General features: G+C 44.1%; 1 protein-coding gene across 2 annotated transcripts in view; it reads left to right on the top strand.

Moving 5' to 3' along the window:
- Nucleotides 1–4,006: 4,006 nt before the first annotated feature.
- LOC149466017 (carotenoid-cleaving dioxygenase, mitochondrial-like) overlaps nt 4,007–16,546 on the top strand; it is a 53,782-nt gene continuing 41,242 nt past the window's right edge. The window contains exon 1 of one of the 2 annotated variants that reach the window (XM_089673098.1): nt 4,007–4,104. In XM_089673098.1, the coding sequence (XP_089529224.1) occupies nt 4,065–4,104 (40 nt within the window). In that variant the 5' untranslated portion in view covers nt 4,007–4,064. Of the gene's footprint in view, nt 4,105–14,198; nt 14,320–16,546 lie in introns of those variants that run through there. The other variant, XM_089673099.1, reaches the window with a different exon arrangement.

The following is a 16,546-nucleotide window of genomic DNA, read 5'->3' as shown; positions in this document are numbered from 1 at the left end:
AAACAAACAGAAAAGGAGAGAAGAAGAGCAGAGAAGAAAGGGAAAAAAAAAAAACACACCAAAGAGCAGGGGTCCACGAGCGCCAATACCAAACTCCATTACCTCCCCACACTGGTCGGGGAGAGCGTGGGAAAGGCGTATTGCAACCAAGGCTCCCAAACTTTCAAAAATTTATGTTGAGAGTCGTTGCATATGCTCGACATCTGTTCGTTGAGCATCATAGTAGTCATACGATCCCGCACCCCCTGGAAAAGTACAAACAGACTCTTCCAGGCCTGAGCAATTGTCCTAGTAGCCGATAAAAACAAATAGGAAGCCAACCGCTGCTGACGAGCCAAAAGGCCCAGTATGGGGCAATGAAGCAAAGCATACCGAGCATCCCGGCGTATAGAGAGATGGAACAAAGTGAAAAGGAGGCCAAACACACGAGACCAAAAACGAACCAACCTCGGGCATGACCACCAGATATGCAGTACATCGCCGCGATGGCCACAACCCCGAAAACATCGATCACTACAGGCAGGGTTAGCTTGGGCCAGTCGAGCTGGAACCCAGTACCAACGGAACAATACCTTGTAGGCTGCTTCCAGCGTGGTCGTATTAAATGAACATTTAGCTATGAGTGACCAGGCCCTACTCCAGTCCTCCGGATCCACAGCCACTCCCAGGTCGCGTTCCCACTGAACAACATATGAAAGAGAAGTGTGAGACGAGCATCTGTTCAAAGCTGCGTAAAGAAGGGAGATAAGGCCTGGGGCGCCCGGGTGCTGCTGGCAAAGCCGTTCAAAGGCAGATTTCTGATATGGGAAAGCAGAAGTGGCCCTCAGCGAAAGTAGCCAGTGCCGCAATTGAAGGTACCGAAAAAATTCCGCTGGGGGATTTAATGAATTATTTTAATAAAAATCTTAATTTTTAATAAAATGTATTTGTTGTAAAAGGTATTTTTGTGTATTTTCTGAGGGGAAGGTTTTCAGCACCAATCCTAATCTTCTTTTGGTTTAATTGTTACTAGTTTTTATTGCTACCTCCTGCTCCAGTTAGTCACCCCGTTTTTGTTGTTTTTACCATTATCAAAAGTAAAAAAAAATACCAAAATTTGGGTTGTTCCCAGAAAAGTAAATGAGGAAATCTTCCAATGGGGACACTAGTTCTGTTGACCTGGGGGGCTACAATAGATTCTCTTAATTTGCTGGAATTTTCTCTCTTCATGTTTTGGTTATGTGATGGGAAGTGAAGGTAAATCTCCCCAATGGGACACAGATGGTAAAAAACTGACAGTTATATCCCTCCCTTACTCGATCAAATATGAAAAAAAGTTTTGCCTATAGGTATACTTTAATTTAATTAAAGCATTTAGAGATTTGGCTTAATGATTCTTTAAACATGACTAATGCGACCACCACATCTAATCATTGGTAAGCTACAGAATATTGCATTTTTGTTTTTGGGGTTAGTTTTCTTTAATTTCATGCTTTTATTTCTTTATACCTGTATTTTTGCCAGTAACATAATTCCTATGCTCCATGCACACTAGCATTCCAGGAAGCTGTTCGCATTTTTTTTTGCTGCTCCTAGAATCAAAATAGTGTTATCCTATGTGTCTATAGACACTGCTTTAGGCTATTTGCATTTTTTGAGCTTCAGCATCTAGGAATTTTTTTTTTTTTTTTCCCAGCAGAAACAATTGTTAAATGCTGCTACAATGCCCCTAGTAGCTGTTTCTTGCTTTCCCCACCCCCTAATACTAATACTGTATATTAGTAGCTTATATACAGTAAACCCCCCAATTCAATGTCTTGTGTTGGCTTGGGATCTCAACCAGTTGTACTCTATACTTGACAAACACAATGGAACAAGTCAGCTGGAGCTGCATGCTCTAGATCAGGAATCTCCAAACTTTGGGAGGAGTAGTGCCCCATCATTGGTATCAATGGGAGGATTCGTGCCCCATCAATCACAAAACAGGGAGTGCAGTGCTAAATCAAATGTATCAGTCACATATTCGGTTATGTTAAAAGGTTTACAAGTCCACTTATACTCTTAATAAGAGTTATGTAGTCCACCATATAATATCAATCACTGTGAGTGTGATCCACCATATAATATCAATCACTGTGAGTGTGATCGACCATATAATATCAATCACTGTGAGTGTGATCCATCATATAATATCAATCACTGTGAGTGTGATCCAGTCTTCTATTGCAGAGGTATGGATAAATTGCCTACTCACCGGAAGCACAATATAATTGTGCATATCTGGATCGTATACATCCTGGGGTCCTGGGTGAAAACAGCCTGGTGCCAAGATCCTTTGGTGATCCCTCAGTGATATATGGGAAGGTTACAGGTCTGATCACAGGTGTTTAATCCTCAGGTTTGCCGCAGTGCCTGAAATACTGGTGCTGAGGTATAAAGGCTCAGTGCCAGGTATGGGGAATAAAGGTGCTCATAGTGTAGTATTGTAAATGATAAATGTATTGCATCAAATAAAACCAATGACTTACATTGCAACTGGAGAGGTTACAAGAGACTGCTATGGGCAATCATAAAAAACACCTAAACGAGCACTGACCAGTGTGAGGGCTCCTCCTAGACGTCTGCAGTAGGGGTGATGCCATGCAGGCCAGATGTCACATTATCTAGTGATAAGACCTGTTCAGGACAGAATTTAGTTGAAGTACAATATGTGCTGATCAAAAGATGTTGTGGCACCCTTGAAGAATTGGTGACGTTCAAAAATTACTTCACTTTAGCTACAAATGTCCACAATTGTAGGTGGTAGCAAAGTAGCAGTGATCACTGAGACTCTGTATCTGTCCTCTGGAATCTCAGAATGGTGAATGATGAGTGAAGCACAGTCCTTCTCCTCTCCATACAGACAGCATGTCCTTCCCTGACAGTGCCCCATCAATGGTGTCATTGGGAGATATAGTGCCCCATTATTGATGTCAGTGGGATATATGATGCCCCATCATTGGTGTCAGTTGGAGCAATAGTGCCCCATCATTAGTATCAGTCAGAAGAAAAGTACCCCATCAATGGGAGGAATAGTGCCCCATCAATGTCAAGAGATATAGTGCCTCATTATTGATATCAGTGAGAGAGAGAGAGAGTGCCCCAACATTGGTGTAAGTGGGAAGAATAGTCCTCTAAACTTTAGGGGGGCCGGACTTTGGTCATGGGGTGAAGAAAATGTCCTAGTGTCAGTTGGAATAAACAATGCCCGAGCATTGGTATTAGGGGGAGTAATAGTGCCCCATCATTGGTATTAGGGGGAGTAATAGTGCCCCATCATTAGTATCAGTTGGAGGAACAGTGCCATATCATTAGTATCAGTGGGAGGAATGCCCCATCGTTGGTGCCAGTAGGAAGACTAATGCCCCATCTGTGTCTCTTGGAGGAATAGTGCCCTATCATTAGTGTCTCTGGGAGGAATAGTACCCCATCATTAGTGTCTCTGGGAGGAATAGTGTCCCATCATTTGTATCAATGGGAGGAATAGCGTCCCACTGTTTGTGTCAGTGGGAGGATTAGTGCCCCATTATTGGTATCAGTGGGCAGAAAAGTGCCCCATTGTTGGTGTCAGTGGCAGGAACTATACTCCACTGTTGATGGTGGGGGAGTAATGCCCCAAGGGTCAGATAGAAGCAAGCAAAGGGCTGCAGTTTGGAGACCATTTCTCTAGATTATTGAAATATAATATGAAAATGTTGCTACAGCTCTGTATTCATATTATACTCATTGATTAGTGATCACATACCCATTGTGTTGATTATCTGATTAATTTTTTTTAAACATCAACTGTGTATTGTAGGTATTTTTGGGAGCTGTCCACACAGACCTTCGGCATATACTGTGCTTGTCTTCTAGGAAAATATTCATCACAGTGGGTGCAGTACATGTAACCTCACACAGTACAGGCACACTAAGTATGTCAAAGATCACACCGAACATGTGACTTCCGTTATGTCTGACATGCAAGGCAAAAAGTTCACTGACTGACAGCAGCAACAACCAATAGGAATAAAGAGTCAGGATCCAGAGGAGATTTGTAGTGGAAGATGAGAGTGCTGGAGATGAGCAGGGTGCTGCGTGGGTCAGGTAATATCTTCCATACTTGTCAATAGTTCGAGGACTGGGACCATTGGGGGAGTACAGTGCTATGTACAGAAGAAGTATGTGCCCAGTGTTATACAATAAGGTGTCATTAGGTGAGCCTATGTGAATGTGTGCTTCCCTGCACTGGAATAGGCAATTCTGGCTGTCTGTGACCAGTCATTACAGTGAAATGTCTCATGGCTTTCAGGATGGTTACTACGGTTCTTGTTCATATCATATGTGTCTTTAAATTGTGCCGCGCTACAATGCGTTTTTCTACATTTATTTATTACAAGTACTTATATAGCGCCGGCACTTTACATCTGTTGTACATTCACATCAGTCCCTAACCCTCAAGGGGTGTACAATCGAAGGTTGCAATGCGTCCTTTTGTGGAACAATCAAAAATAGGGAATCCATCCAATGTCAGATTTTTCGTACGCTGCTCCAGGCAAGACCCGGCTCCACAATTCACAATCACATCTCAGGTACTGGCTTGTCTTCACTGAAGCAATCACTTGTATCAGCAATAAAGCGCATAGCAAGATGAAAAATAACATTCCTCCTTTATTAAAATAGCCAGAAGTAACATTCTATTCTAATATGTTTCACGCTAGACGCGGCACTGGCTCACAGAATGACAAAGATACAGCCATACATGGTTACATAGTCTGGTTGAAAAAAACAAATAAATCCAGTTCTTCCCACAGAACACCATTATATACAGTACACTGCTGAAAAAAATAATAAAGGAACGCTATGAAAACACATCAGATCTCAATGGGGACAAATCTCCTGCTGGATATCTATACTGATATGGATGAGTAATGTGTTAGGAACGTAAGGATGCCCCATTGTTTGATGGAAATGATCAACCTACAGAGGACTGAATTCAAAGACACCCTAAAAATCAAAGTGAAATGATGATGCAGGAGGCTAGTCCATTATGCTGAAATTTCATTGCAGCAACTCAGAATGGTCCTCAGTAGTTTGTATGGCCCCCACATGCTTGTATGCATGTCTGACAACATCGGGGCATGCTCCTAATGAGATGACGGATGGTGTCCTGGGGTATTTCCTCCCAGATCTGGACCAGTTCATCACTGAGCTTCTGGACAGTCTGAGGTGCAACCTGGCGGCATTGGATGGACCGAAACATGACATCCCAGAGGTGTTCTATTGGATTTAGGTTAGGCAAGCGTGGGGGCCATTCAGTGGCATCAATTCCTTCATCCTCCAGGAACTGCCTGCATACTCTCCCCACATGAGGCCGGGCATTGTGGTGCACCAGGAGGAACCCAGGACCCACTGCACCAGCGTAGGGTCTGGCAATGGGTCCAAGAATTTCATCCCGATACCTAATGACAGTCAGGGTGCCATTGTCCAGCCTGTAGAGGTCTGTGCATCTCTCCATGGATATGCATCCCCAGACCATCACTGACCCACCACCAAAACAGTCATGCTGAACCATGTTACAGGCAACGTTCTCCACGGCTTCTCCAGACCCTTTCACACAGACACAGCATGTGAGGAAAAGAACTGCCAATAACCGGCAAATCTGTTTACATGATTGGACACAGCAGATCACTTGGTAAAGGGCTGCTGTGATTTGCCCTTTACGCTGATCTGTGATCAACTGTATCTAAAGGTTTTTGAACTATAAAAGGCTATAGCTACTGTAGCTGCTGACTTAAAGCGGTATTAAACTGTGTCCATTATAAAGAAAAAAAAATCCCCTGCAAGGTAAAGACATAACGTGCTAGTAGATATCACATCACATACTAGCACATTATGTAAAACGTACCTTAGAACAAAGCCCTCCAGTGCTGTCACCGCTGTAGGGGCTTCCATCTTCACCTGGTCTTCCTTCCGGGTTCACGAGCTCTGGCCGTCTGACTAGCTGGGCCATGATAACATCACTCCTGCGCATGCGCACAGGAGTCATGGGACACGACACAGTGCTCTGAAGGAACGGCATGGGTATGCTGTTCCTTCAGAGCTCATGCGTCAGCTGCAAAAAGATTTGAATATCTCCTAAACGGTGCAGGTTTAGGAGATATTCATTTTACCTAGAGATAAGATTAATCATAAGCTTGCCTGTAGGTAAAAATATACAAAGTGGGTTTACTAGCACTTACAAAACAAACCATACAGTATACTACCAGCCCATGACGTCCTCAGCTGTCTGCTTGGCACCTCAAGTCTTTATAGCCCTTTTCATTCCCATGCTTGGATTTGGAAGCCGCATGTTCCTTCCTGATCACACACACCTGGCTCACCATGGCACATACTGTACGTAGGGTTCAGGGGTGGACTGACAACTCATGGGGCCCCTGAATCCCTGCCCAAACTCAAGCCTATGAAAAGGTACCAGGGGCATCTCATGGGGCCCCCTACTGACCCCGGGCCCTCAGGCAGTGCCCGAGTTTCCAAATGGTCAGTCCGCCCCTGGTAGGGTTGGCAAACTGGAGGAGACTGCCCTGAAGCCTCCTGAGATGTGTGGTGTGTATCCTAGAAAGGTGGGACGTGTTGGACTGAGGTCCACGTCATCCTAGGGCAATAAATGAGACAGTGGGAATAAGTACCTGCTGAACCCCCCCCCCCCCAATAATAAATAAATGTAAACGTGTAACTGTGAAAGGGAAGGGTAATAATAATAGTATGGATCAATCCCTCCAAGTGCCTCTATCATTAATCCTTGTGGCTGGTCTGCGGTTTCAAATTCGCTAAAATATTTTTGTGTTCCTAAATTTTGTGGTTGTAAAATAATGAAATAAATACAATTTTCTGCTATTAAAAGCATGTGTAATCCCTGTTCCAACACCCAACCCCTCCCAAACCGAGGTGTGCTTGGGTGTCCTCCAAACTCAGCGCTGAATTAGCATTCTTTTTTTTTACTCCAATGAGCTGAAAGCATTCCTGCGTCTGTTTATGTGAGCCTCGGGGTGGGAATGACATGCAAAACCTCAGATCAAATCTCCATCTGCCTCGCTTTTTGTAGCATCCATGCTGATCCATTCATCTGGTGATCTTTGTCCAGCAGCTCAGTACCTGGGTTGTGATACATTAACCGCTTCAATACCGGGCACTTTTACCCCCTTCTTGCCCAGGCCAATTTTCAGCTTTCAGCGCTCTCACAGTTTGACTAACAATTGCGCGGTCATGCGACACTGTATCCATATGAGATTTTTATCATTTTTTTCACACAAATAGAGCTTTCTTTTGGTGGTATTTATTCACCACTGTTTTTTTTTTGTTTTGATTTTTTTTTTTATTCTTTGCTAAATAAACAAAAAGTTTTTTGAAAAAAAACCTAGTTTTTCTACGCTTCTGTTTAAAATTTTGCAAATAAATAATCTTTCTGCATAAATTTAGGCTAAAATGTATTCTGCTACATTTCTTCGGTGAAAATAACCCACATCAGTGTATATTATTTAGTCTGTAGGAAAGTTAGAGAGTCAAAAAACTATGGTATTTTCAGTAGATGCTATATATATATATATATATATATATATATATATATATATATATATGAAATTTGATTATTCCTGCTGTACTGACAGCCAATCTCATTTCTTGAGGCCCCAAAATGCCAGGACAGTACAAATTCCCCCAAATGATCCCTTTTTGGAAAGTAAGCAGTTCAGGGTATTTAGTGAGAGACATAGAGGGTTTTATGAAGTTGAAATTTTTTGTCACAATTCTTTTGGAAAATGAAGACATTAAATAATTTTTTTTCCTTTTACAATTGTTAAAAAATGTTTACATACAGTCACTAGTCCAGTACAGCGTCATCATATGATTGGCGTCGGGGTGATCAGGGATACTGGCTGGTGACTGTATGTAAAAACAAAAAAGTTTTAAATTTAATTTTCAATTTTTTTTCCATGAAATTTTTTTTTTTTTTTTTACATGCAGTGACCAGAGCAATGCAGTGTTACCATAGTTCTGGTGGGGTGATCAGGATTTTTTTGTTTTAAACACGCTATGATTGCTTATAACTGTGAATTTTAGTTACTGTATAACCATGTTTAATGAATGAAAACCATTCAATGTTTACTATTGTGATTAGCTGTGATTGGCCACACATAGTCGCATGGTACATATGGGCTGTGATTGGCCCTGTCTGTACCATATGATCACTGTGACTGATCAGAGCTCATCACAATAGTACACAATGAATAGCGTCAATTAAAGCCATTCATTGTGTACAATTGTGTGATCTGCTGTGATTTGCCACAGCTATCACATGGCACTGGCAGCGGTGAGCAACCATTTTTTCTGAATGAAAACCATTCAGTGTTTACTACTGTGATTAGATGTGATTGGCCACAGCTAATCAAATGGTACAGTTGGGCTGTGATTGACCCTGTCTGTACTATGTGATAACTGTGACCGATCACAGAGCTCATCACAATAGTACGCAATGAATAGAAGCCATTCAGTGTGTACAATTGTGTGATCTGCTGTGATTGGCCTCAGCAATCACATAGTACCGGCAGCGGGCTGGCACAGTGATCTGTCATCGGCCTTGCCCGATGGACACAGTGGGTGACAGTTTGCACATAGCTCGGTCCGTGGGGTGTAAGGAGCGATCCTGGGAGGACATCATGTGATGTCCTCCTTGGATAATAGGGCTCCCGCGCGGCCGTCATGTTATAGGCCGGACGAGAAGGGGTTAATATACTTATTTTCTATTAGGTTCACCATACACTATGTGCAATCACTTGTAGATCTGCTATCAAGTATGTAATGCAAGGGCCTGCTTGGTTGGATACAGGCTCATTGCATTGTTTAGGTACGTCCTCAAATTACATAGTTTTCGTAAATCTAAAGTTGATTGTACAAAGATTGTATGGTCAGATTGTAGTGTGTATGATGAGCCTTAGGCAAGCCATAGATTATTTTATTTCCTTACACCCGTGGTGGAAAATTGCTCAATTCCCTCCTGCAGCGCTACCATGTTCTGCCAGCAGGCAGCCTTCCCTGGCAGAACACAATGATTAGAGTTGCCAGCTTTAGCTGACAGCAATGATTGTTCAGGAAAAACCCATCAGGCTGGTTGTACACCATTCAATTCACAGATCGACTGGTGTGCAACTAGGGTGCCCATACATTTGGCCGGTCCCTGCTGATCCATGTATGGCTGGTTTTAGATCACACCCAGGGGTGTGGACAAGGGGGTACCACCAGTCCTCCTGTGCGGGGCCCAAGCCAGAAGGGGGGCCCAGGCAGCTGTGTGAATTGGATGTGGGCAGGGAGGGTGATCAGCATGGCAGGGGGGGGGGGGGGGGGGGGGGAAAGAAGATTACCTTGATGAAGAGATTCCAGGACTCTAAAGTGGCACAATGACATGGCTGTGATCGAGGCTGCTGTTAGAAACCACAAGGCCCCATACAGCCAACCTGACCACACACACACCCCCCTTTAATTATGAATGAGCACAGTGAATGATCATTAACAATCACTCATTGTGTTCATTCAGGAAAGGAAGGGGCTGGTAAATATGACACATTTACCAGACCCTTCCCCCTCTGAAAGCTGGCTTCTTCTCTCCTGCTGGCTTTCAGCTTCTGCAGAGAGAGCCATACAGGAGATCAGTTCCAGTAATTACTCATCACCCCACCCCCGGAGCACTGCTGGCTTCCCTCCTTTCCTTCCTACTGGCATCTGCAAGCACATAATAGGATCCTTCAGGATAGACAGCGGGGGAAGGGTCTGGTAAATGTGTCACATTTACCAGCCCCTTTCTTTCCTGAATGAATACAAAGAGTGATCGGTAATGATCATTCACTGTGTTCATTCATAATTAAAGCACAGTAAACTGTAATGTGTGGGGGTGTCAGGTTGGCTGTATGGGGCCCGTGGTTTCTAACAGTAGCCTTCGTGCCACTTTAGAGTCCTGGAATCTCTTCATCAAGCACAACGTAAGCTTCTTCAGTACAATAAGACCGGTTTGTGGCGCAAACATCTCCGGTAGCCTCGAGCGGCAAGAGCTCAGCCCAGTTCATAAGCCCATATAATGAAAGCTTGCTTGGCCCCAAAGCAGCTCCTCAGCTGATTGGAGGTCGCTTCTAAGTGTAGCAAGCTCCTGTTTATAGGGCTACGCGTTTCGAGGCAGTATGAAGAAAGAGGCGTTCCTGCCGCAAGACATGCAGCCACGGCGTCTGACGTCATCCTGGAATATTCCCGCTTTCAGACTGGCTCTGGTGTAGTTCTATATGCTGCAGGCGGCTTCTCCTTACAACTTCCCGGGTTGCTGCCATTCAGCCTGGGTCCCTGGAATGACTTCCATTCGGTTTTCAGATATTCGTTTTTTCATCTTACTAAATATGAGTGCAGTTTTCACTGTTTTTAATATTAATCACTAACTGGATACACTTAGAAGCGCCCTCTGATGTCCATTTTAAACTTTTTCAATAATCTTGTCATCTTCTCCCAATTTTAGGGCAACGTTCACACGAGCCGGAGCCGTAAGGGTTCATTCACACAGACGCTCAGTCCCGTGCAGATGCCACAACCACTTTACTTTTTGTCCACCCCAGGCAGCCCATGGAAAGTGAATGGGAGCACATAGGCTGTACAGACTCACCCCCACAACTGAGTTTACCAGGTACACAGATGGATGGCGCAGAGGCACCTGGGCCCATGGGGCCAGGGGTACAAAATGAAAAGAATTCCCATTGACTTCAATACAAAAATGCCCCCTAGTGACTTTAATGCAAAATCACATCCCATAGACTTCAATGCAAAAACGCCCCTAGTTAGTTCAATGGAATATAGCATCCCATTGACTTCAATGTAAAAACGCCTCCTAGTGACTTCCCTGAAAAATTACATCCCATTAACTTCAATGCAAAACCGCCCCCTAGCGAGTTCAATGCAAAATTGCATCTCATTGACTTCAATGCAAAAACACCTCCTAGTGGCTTCAATGCAAAATTGCATCCCATTGACTTCAATACAAAAACGCCCCCTAGTGAGTTCAATGCAAAATAGCATCCAATTGACTTTGATGCAAAAATGCCTCCTAGTGACTTCAATGCAAAAACGCCCCCTCGGGAGTTCAGTGCAAAATTGCATCCCATTGACTTCAATGCAAAAACGCCTCCTAGTGAGTTCAATGCAAAAACGCAGCCACATTAATTAAGTTAGCAAAAAAAAAATATTTAAAAAAAAAAACTGTCTGTTTCGGTTTCAGTTTTCGGCCGAGTGTATTCTGAATTTTTTGGTTTCGGCACCAGAACTTTCATGTCGGATCAGCACTACAAATGTTTGTGGTCGGGGGGAATACGTTTTTTAGCTGCAAGAGTCCTAATGCAGGCCATACATGGTTCAAATTCTGAACGATTTTTTTTATCCGGAAATCAGAAACGGTGTTCGCTCGGTAATCCGATGGTGACATCAATGATTTCAAATATCAGCCGACCAAGTCATAAAGTTCACCCCATATAACAGGCGGAACTTCTGTTCCTTCCAGGTCACGGCTCATGCGCATATTCTTTTTGGAAAAATTATCATGATTTGACCATCGAGTCGAAAATTGATCGTTTTTCACAAATCTTCCAACATGCCCGATCACCGAAAAGGGGAGGAACCACAAAAATCGTCCGGTGCCATTGACCCATTAACAGCGAAAATCGGCCGATTATTCTTAGGTCCAATTTTCGAGCCATGTATGGCTGGCCATAGTCTTGGATCTGACCTTGTGAAGGGAGTGATCTATGTGATAGCGACTGGCGGACATGAAAAATGATGCAGCTCCAGCTCTGTATTCATGGGCCTCATTTAGACATGCGGTTGGGAGGTGGTAATTATCTGGGGCTGAGCCTCGTTTTTAGTGCCCCTCCTCCCATAGTGCGGTGTGTCTACATGCTGTGGCTGCGATGCTTCGTGCTCACGGAAAACTGCCCGCCATGTTTGCAACGGCAGCCATCAAGCTTGCTGAAAGTGACCCATTCAAGCGAACAGGGAAGTCCTACACAGGAGCGGACTGACAACTCATGGGGCCCCTGGGCAATAGGGGATCATGGGGCCCCCGTGTCCTTGCCCAAACTCAAAAAAGCCTATGAAAAAGGTACTAGGGGCATCTCATGGGGCCCCCTACTGATCCCGGGCCCTCGGGCAGTGCCCGAGTTTCCTAATGGTCAGTCCGCCCCTGGTCCTGCAAACGCTCACAATGCCTGTGGTCGCTGTGTGCTTGGTGGGTAAAAATGGGGCTAAAACAAGAGGCAAAGACGCATCACATTGTCTCCTCGCTGCCAGTCAGTTGCCTATGAAAAGCAATCAGAATGTGAGATCACTCTTCATAGGAGCAGCGGGTTTAGAAGCAGGTCTAAGGCTCCATTCACTTGTGCAACTTGTCGTACCACTTTAGACATCAAGGTTCCATTCACACCTATACGGCTCCAAAGTCATGCGACTTTAGAGTGCAACATTGGATGGGTGCACTTGGATACGACTTGGCTTTTGTCATTGATAATAGACAACTGTTGGCTGAATAACATTCAGGTGCAATTTTCATACGACTTTTAAGGGTTTACACTGCAGTCTATGGCACTCAAGTAGCATGAAAGTCGCTCCAAAGTAGTGCAGGAACTGCTCTGAAGTCGTATATATTTGAACAGTTGTCACTGAAAAACATGGAGGACAACTTGTCCTCCAGCTTTAGGCTCAATTCACACTACTGCGACCTGAAAGTCAAGAGACTTACAGTGCAACTTTGCCAGGTGACTTTGTGGCGATTTGCTGGCAACTTGAGCACTACTTTGATGCGACTTTCATGCCATGCGACTTTGCCTGTGGCCAAAGAGAATGTAATGTCAGATCCAAATCACACCAATATAGATGAGGATCCGACTTGGAGGCGACTTCTATTAAAGTCTATGGGCACAAGTCGGATAGAAGTCGCCTTGAAGTAGTACAGGAACCTTTTCTGAAGTGGAAGCGACCTCAGTTGTGCTGATTAAGACGGCTCTCATTGACTAACATGGGATTTCACATGTTATGCGACTTGGGGTCTCACAAGTCGCATCCTACGTTCCAGGCAGTGTGAACCGAGACTAAACCTAGTTGTAATATACTCATTGGTTTATGATCATGGACCCATTGTATGAGCCCTGCTTCACACTGGATCCCACTTTGAAATTGTGCGACTTGAAGTTGCACAACTTCGAAGTCGCACAATTTCAAAGTCCAACGTGAAGTCGCACCATTTCAAAGTCGCACTTGAAGTCGCTCAATTTCAAAGTCGCTCTTGAAGTCACTCATTTTCAAATTTGCACCTGAAGTTGCTCAATTTAAAAGTTGTACCATTTCAAAGTCGCACTCGAAGTCTCTCAATTTCAAATGCGCACCATTTGAAAGTCGCACTTTAAGTCGCACCATTTCAAAGTTACACTTGAAGTCGCACCATTTCAAAGTCGCACCATTCCAAAGTCGCACCATTCCAAAGTCGCACTTGAAGTCACTCATTTTCAAATGAGTGCACCTGAAGTTGCTCAATTTCAAAGTCTCACCATTTCAAAGTCGCACTCGAAGGCTCTCAATTTCAAATTCGCACCATTTGAAAGTCGCACCATTTGAAAGTCGCACCTGAAGTTGCACCATTTCAAGGTCGCACCTGAAGTCGCACCATTTCAAAGTCGCACCTGAAGTCGCACCATTTCAAAGTCGCACCTGAAGTCGCACCATTTCAAAGTCGCTCTTGAAGTTGTACGGTTTCAAAGCCGCTCTTGAAGTTGCACGGTTTCAAAGTCAGATGGCCGTGTGACTTCATGCACAGATGTCTAGGCAAATTGCACCCCAAATTGGCAAAAGTAGAGCCGGAACTACTTTTCTAATCTTTGTTGATCCGACAGTTCCAATGCCAATGAATGCATGCGATTCGTCATGTGATCTGAATGGTCAAATCGCCTGACAAATCCCATCAGTGAGATCCAGGGCTCTAATCTGCAGTTATAGAATAAACAGCAAAAACTGATAAATATCAGCCAGCCGTGAGCTGAGTGTACACAGAGCTGTGACATCTATGGGCAGTGCGGGCGGAACACACTCTAGACTCTAGAGGCACATCATACACGTCACTTCCACGGCAGGATGATTCTTATGGAGGAGATCAGAGACCAATCAGTGCGGAAAGCTCAGTGATTGACAGAAGCAGGAGCCAATAGAAATGAAGAGTTTAGTTGTAGAAGATGAGAGCACTGCGTGTGTCAGGTAATGTGGGTGCACACAGTGTGGGGGGTAGGGCGCATTCTATGGACAGGGACTGGGAGGGCTCTGTGTTCTTCAGTCAAGGGCTTCCCCTGGACTGCCCTGTATTGGAATAGGCAGTGCTGGTTGTCTATAGGAAGTAATATCAGTGGAGTCCTCATAGCTGCCAGGCTGGAATATTCTAGCTCTTGTCCATAGCAATGCAATGCATTTTTTTTTTCTTGCTTGTATGTTATTGGGCTGTGTTGACACATGCGTGTTTACTTGTGCACATCATGGGTCAGATATGCTGGGGGGGGGTTTGAGGGAGATCCCCAAACTTTTTTAGTGATCACGCCTCACAGAACCGCACTTTGCTGCGGCACTATGCGTTTTCGGAGGGGGGTGAAATCATCCGCAGGGCTGTCGTTAGGCCTCATTCACATCTGGGTGTTTGTGATCTCAGGCAGAATCACGCTACGATCCCTAAACACTGCAAAAATGACAAATCGCACAATGCCTGTTCACAAAGTACTGTCAATTCCAGAGCGTTCCAGAAAAAGTAGATGCGTTTTATCTGCACGGAATTGTACTGGAACGCGGTAAAACGCATAAAAAAATAGTGATGCACCAATATGTCGGCCACTAAATTATTGGCTGAAGATAAGGTTATCAGCGTTTTCCCAAGAGAAAAAAAAAAAAAAAAAAAGTGCTGATAATAATTGGCTTCAATGCAAAATTACATCCCATTGGCTTCAATCCCAAAAAGTCACCTATAGACTTAAGTGCAGAATCACGCCCCAGTGACTTCAGTACAAAAATGCCTCTTTAAAGTGTTAATAAACCCTGGACCCCGCATTCCCTATATCCGGTCACCCCGGACCCCGCATTCCCTATATCCGGTCACCCCGGACCCCGCATTCCCTATATCCGGTCACCCCGGACCCCGCATTCCCTATATCCGGTCACCCCGGACCCCGCATTCCCTATATCCGGTCACCCCGGACCCCGCATTCCCTATATCCGGTCACCCCGGACCCCGCATTCCCTATATCCGGTCACCCCGGACCCCGCATTCCCTATATCCGGTCACCCCGGACCCCGCATTCCCTATATCCGGTCACCCCGGACCCCGCATTCTCTATATCCGATCTCCCATAGAACATGGAAATGCAATTATTTTATTAAATATAAACTGCTAAATACCTTTTCTCATCAGCAATTATAGTCTTGTGACTTCTATCAGTGTCCAGCTCAGCACTGGTTAAAGCTTGTAGGAGGAGTTTTCATTTTGTTCTAGGAGGATGCAGAATCCCTGACCTCTGGACAGTGCTGATTGGCCCTGTGCTGATCACATGCACTCTCCCCAAAACAAAACAAAACAAAAAAAAAAAAAAAAAACAACCTCTCTAGCAATACACACCAAACTGAGCATGTGCAGAGTGTCTCCACACGATATATCTTATAAAATAAGAGGGGGACACTGGAAGAAGGGGAGGATCTGAGAAGACAGGATCAAACAGCCTTTTTACACAATGCAGAGGATTAACCCCTTAGGTTCCACAGTGAGTATAACAAGCAAGCTTTACTGCATATACAGACTGATTTTACTGTTGTGGGTTTAGTAGCACTTTAAGCTTTTTAATTTTATATAGTATATATTTTCTGTCCAATTTTTGTGTGTTACTTTCAATAAAAGTTATTTTTTTTATTGGATTGTATTTTTTAAGTTCATGTTAATTTAAATTCATGATATGAAGTCGAATATAATACAATTATATCTAAAAATGTATTTTAAAAAAATCCACTAAAAATAAAAAAAACGTCCATTTCGTTTTTTGGCCAAGGGCATCCTGAATATTTGATTTTGGTCCAGAATTCTCATTTTGGTGCCCCACTAGAATGCAGATTCCTTATTTAGGCCAGGTTTGCACCTGTGCAGTTTTTTTAATGCATTTTGCAGGAACGCAGTGCATGCCATTTATCATGATTTCCTAGGGATCACGTTCACATTTATGTGTATACATCAACAGACAGCAATGAAAACTGACAGGGGATCTAATCCATCACCACTCTGCCTTAAAAAAAAAAAAAGTTATACTTTATGGCACCCATGTGCGTCTGCTGGGGTCGGGAAGATGTGATTTTGTGCGTTTCCTACCCAATTCCCATCCGGCCCATGTATATAACGGGCTGGACGGTGGCAGTGTAGGAACGTCGTTGCCGTTCATAAACGGCGCCCGCCATTTTG

The sequence above is a fragment of the Staurois parvus genome, unplaced genomic scaffold, assembly GCF_062004578.1.
Source record: "Staurois parvus isolate SC_StPar_1 unplaced genomic scaffold, SC_StPar_1.0 ptg000135l, whole genome shotgun sequence".
Taxonomy (NCBI): Eukaryota; Metazoa; Chordata; class Amphibia; order Anura; family Ranidae; genus Staurois; species Staurois parvus.
The sequence above is the reverse complement of the archived record's forward strand: the minus strand, read 5'-3'. Positions and strand labels throughout refer to the sequence as shown.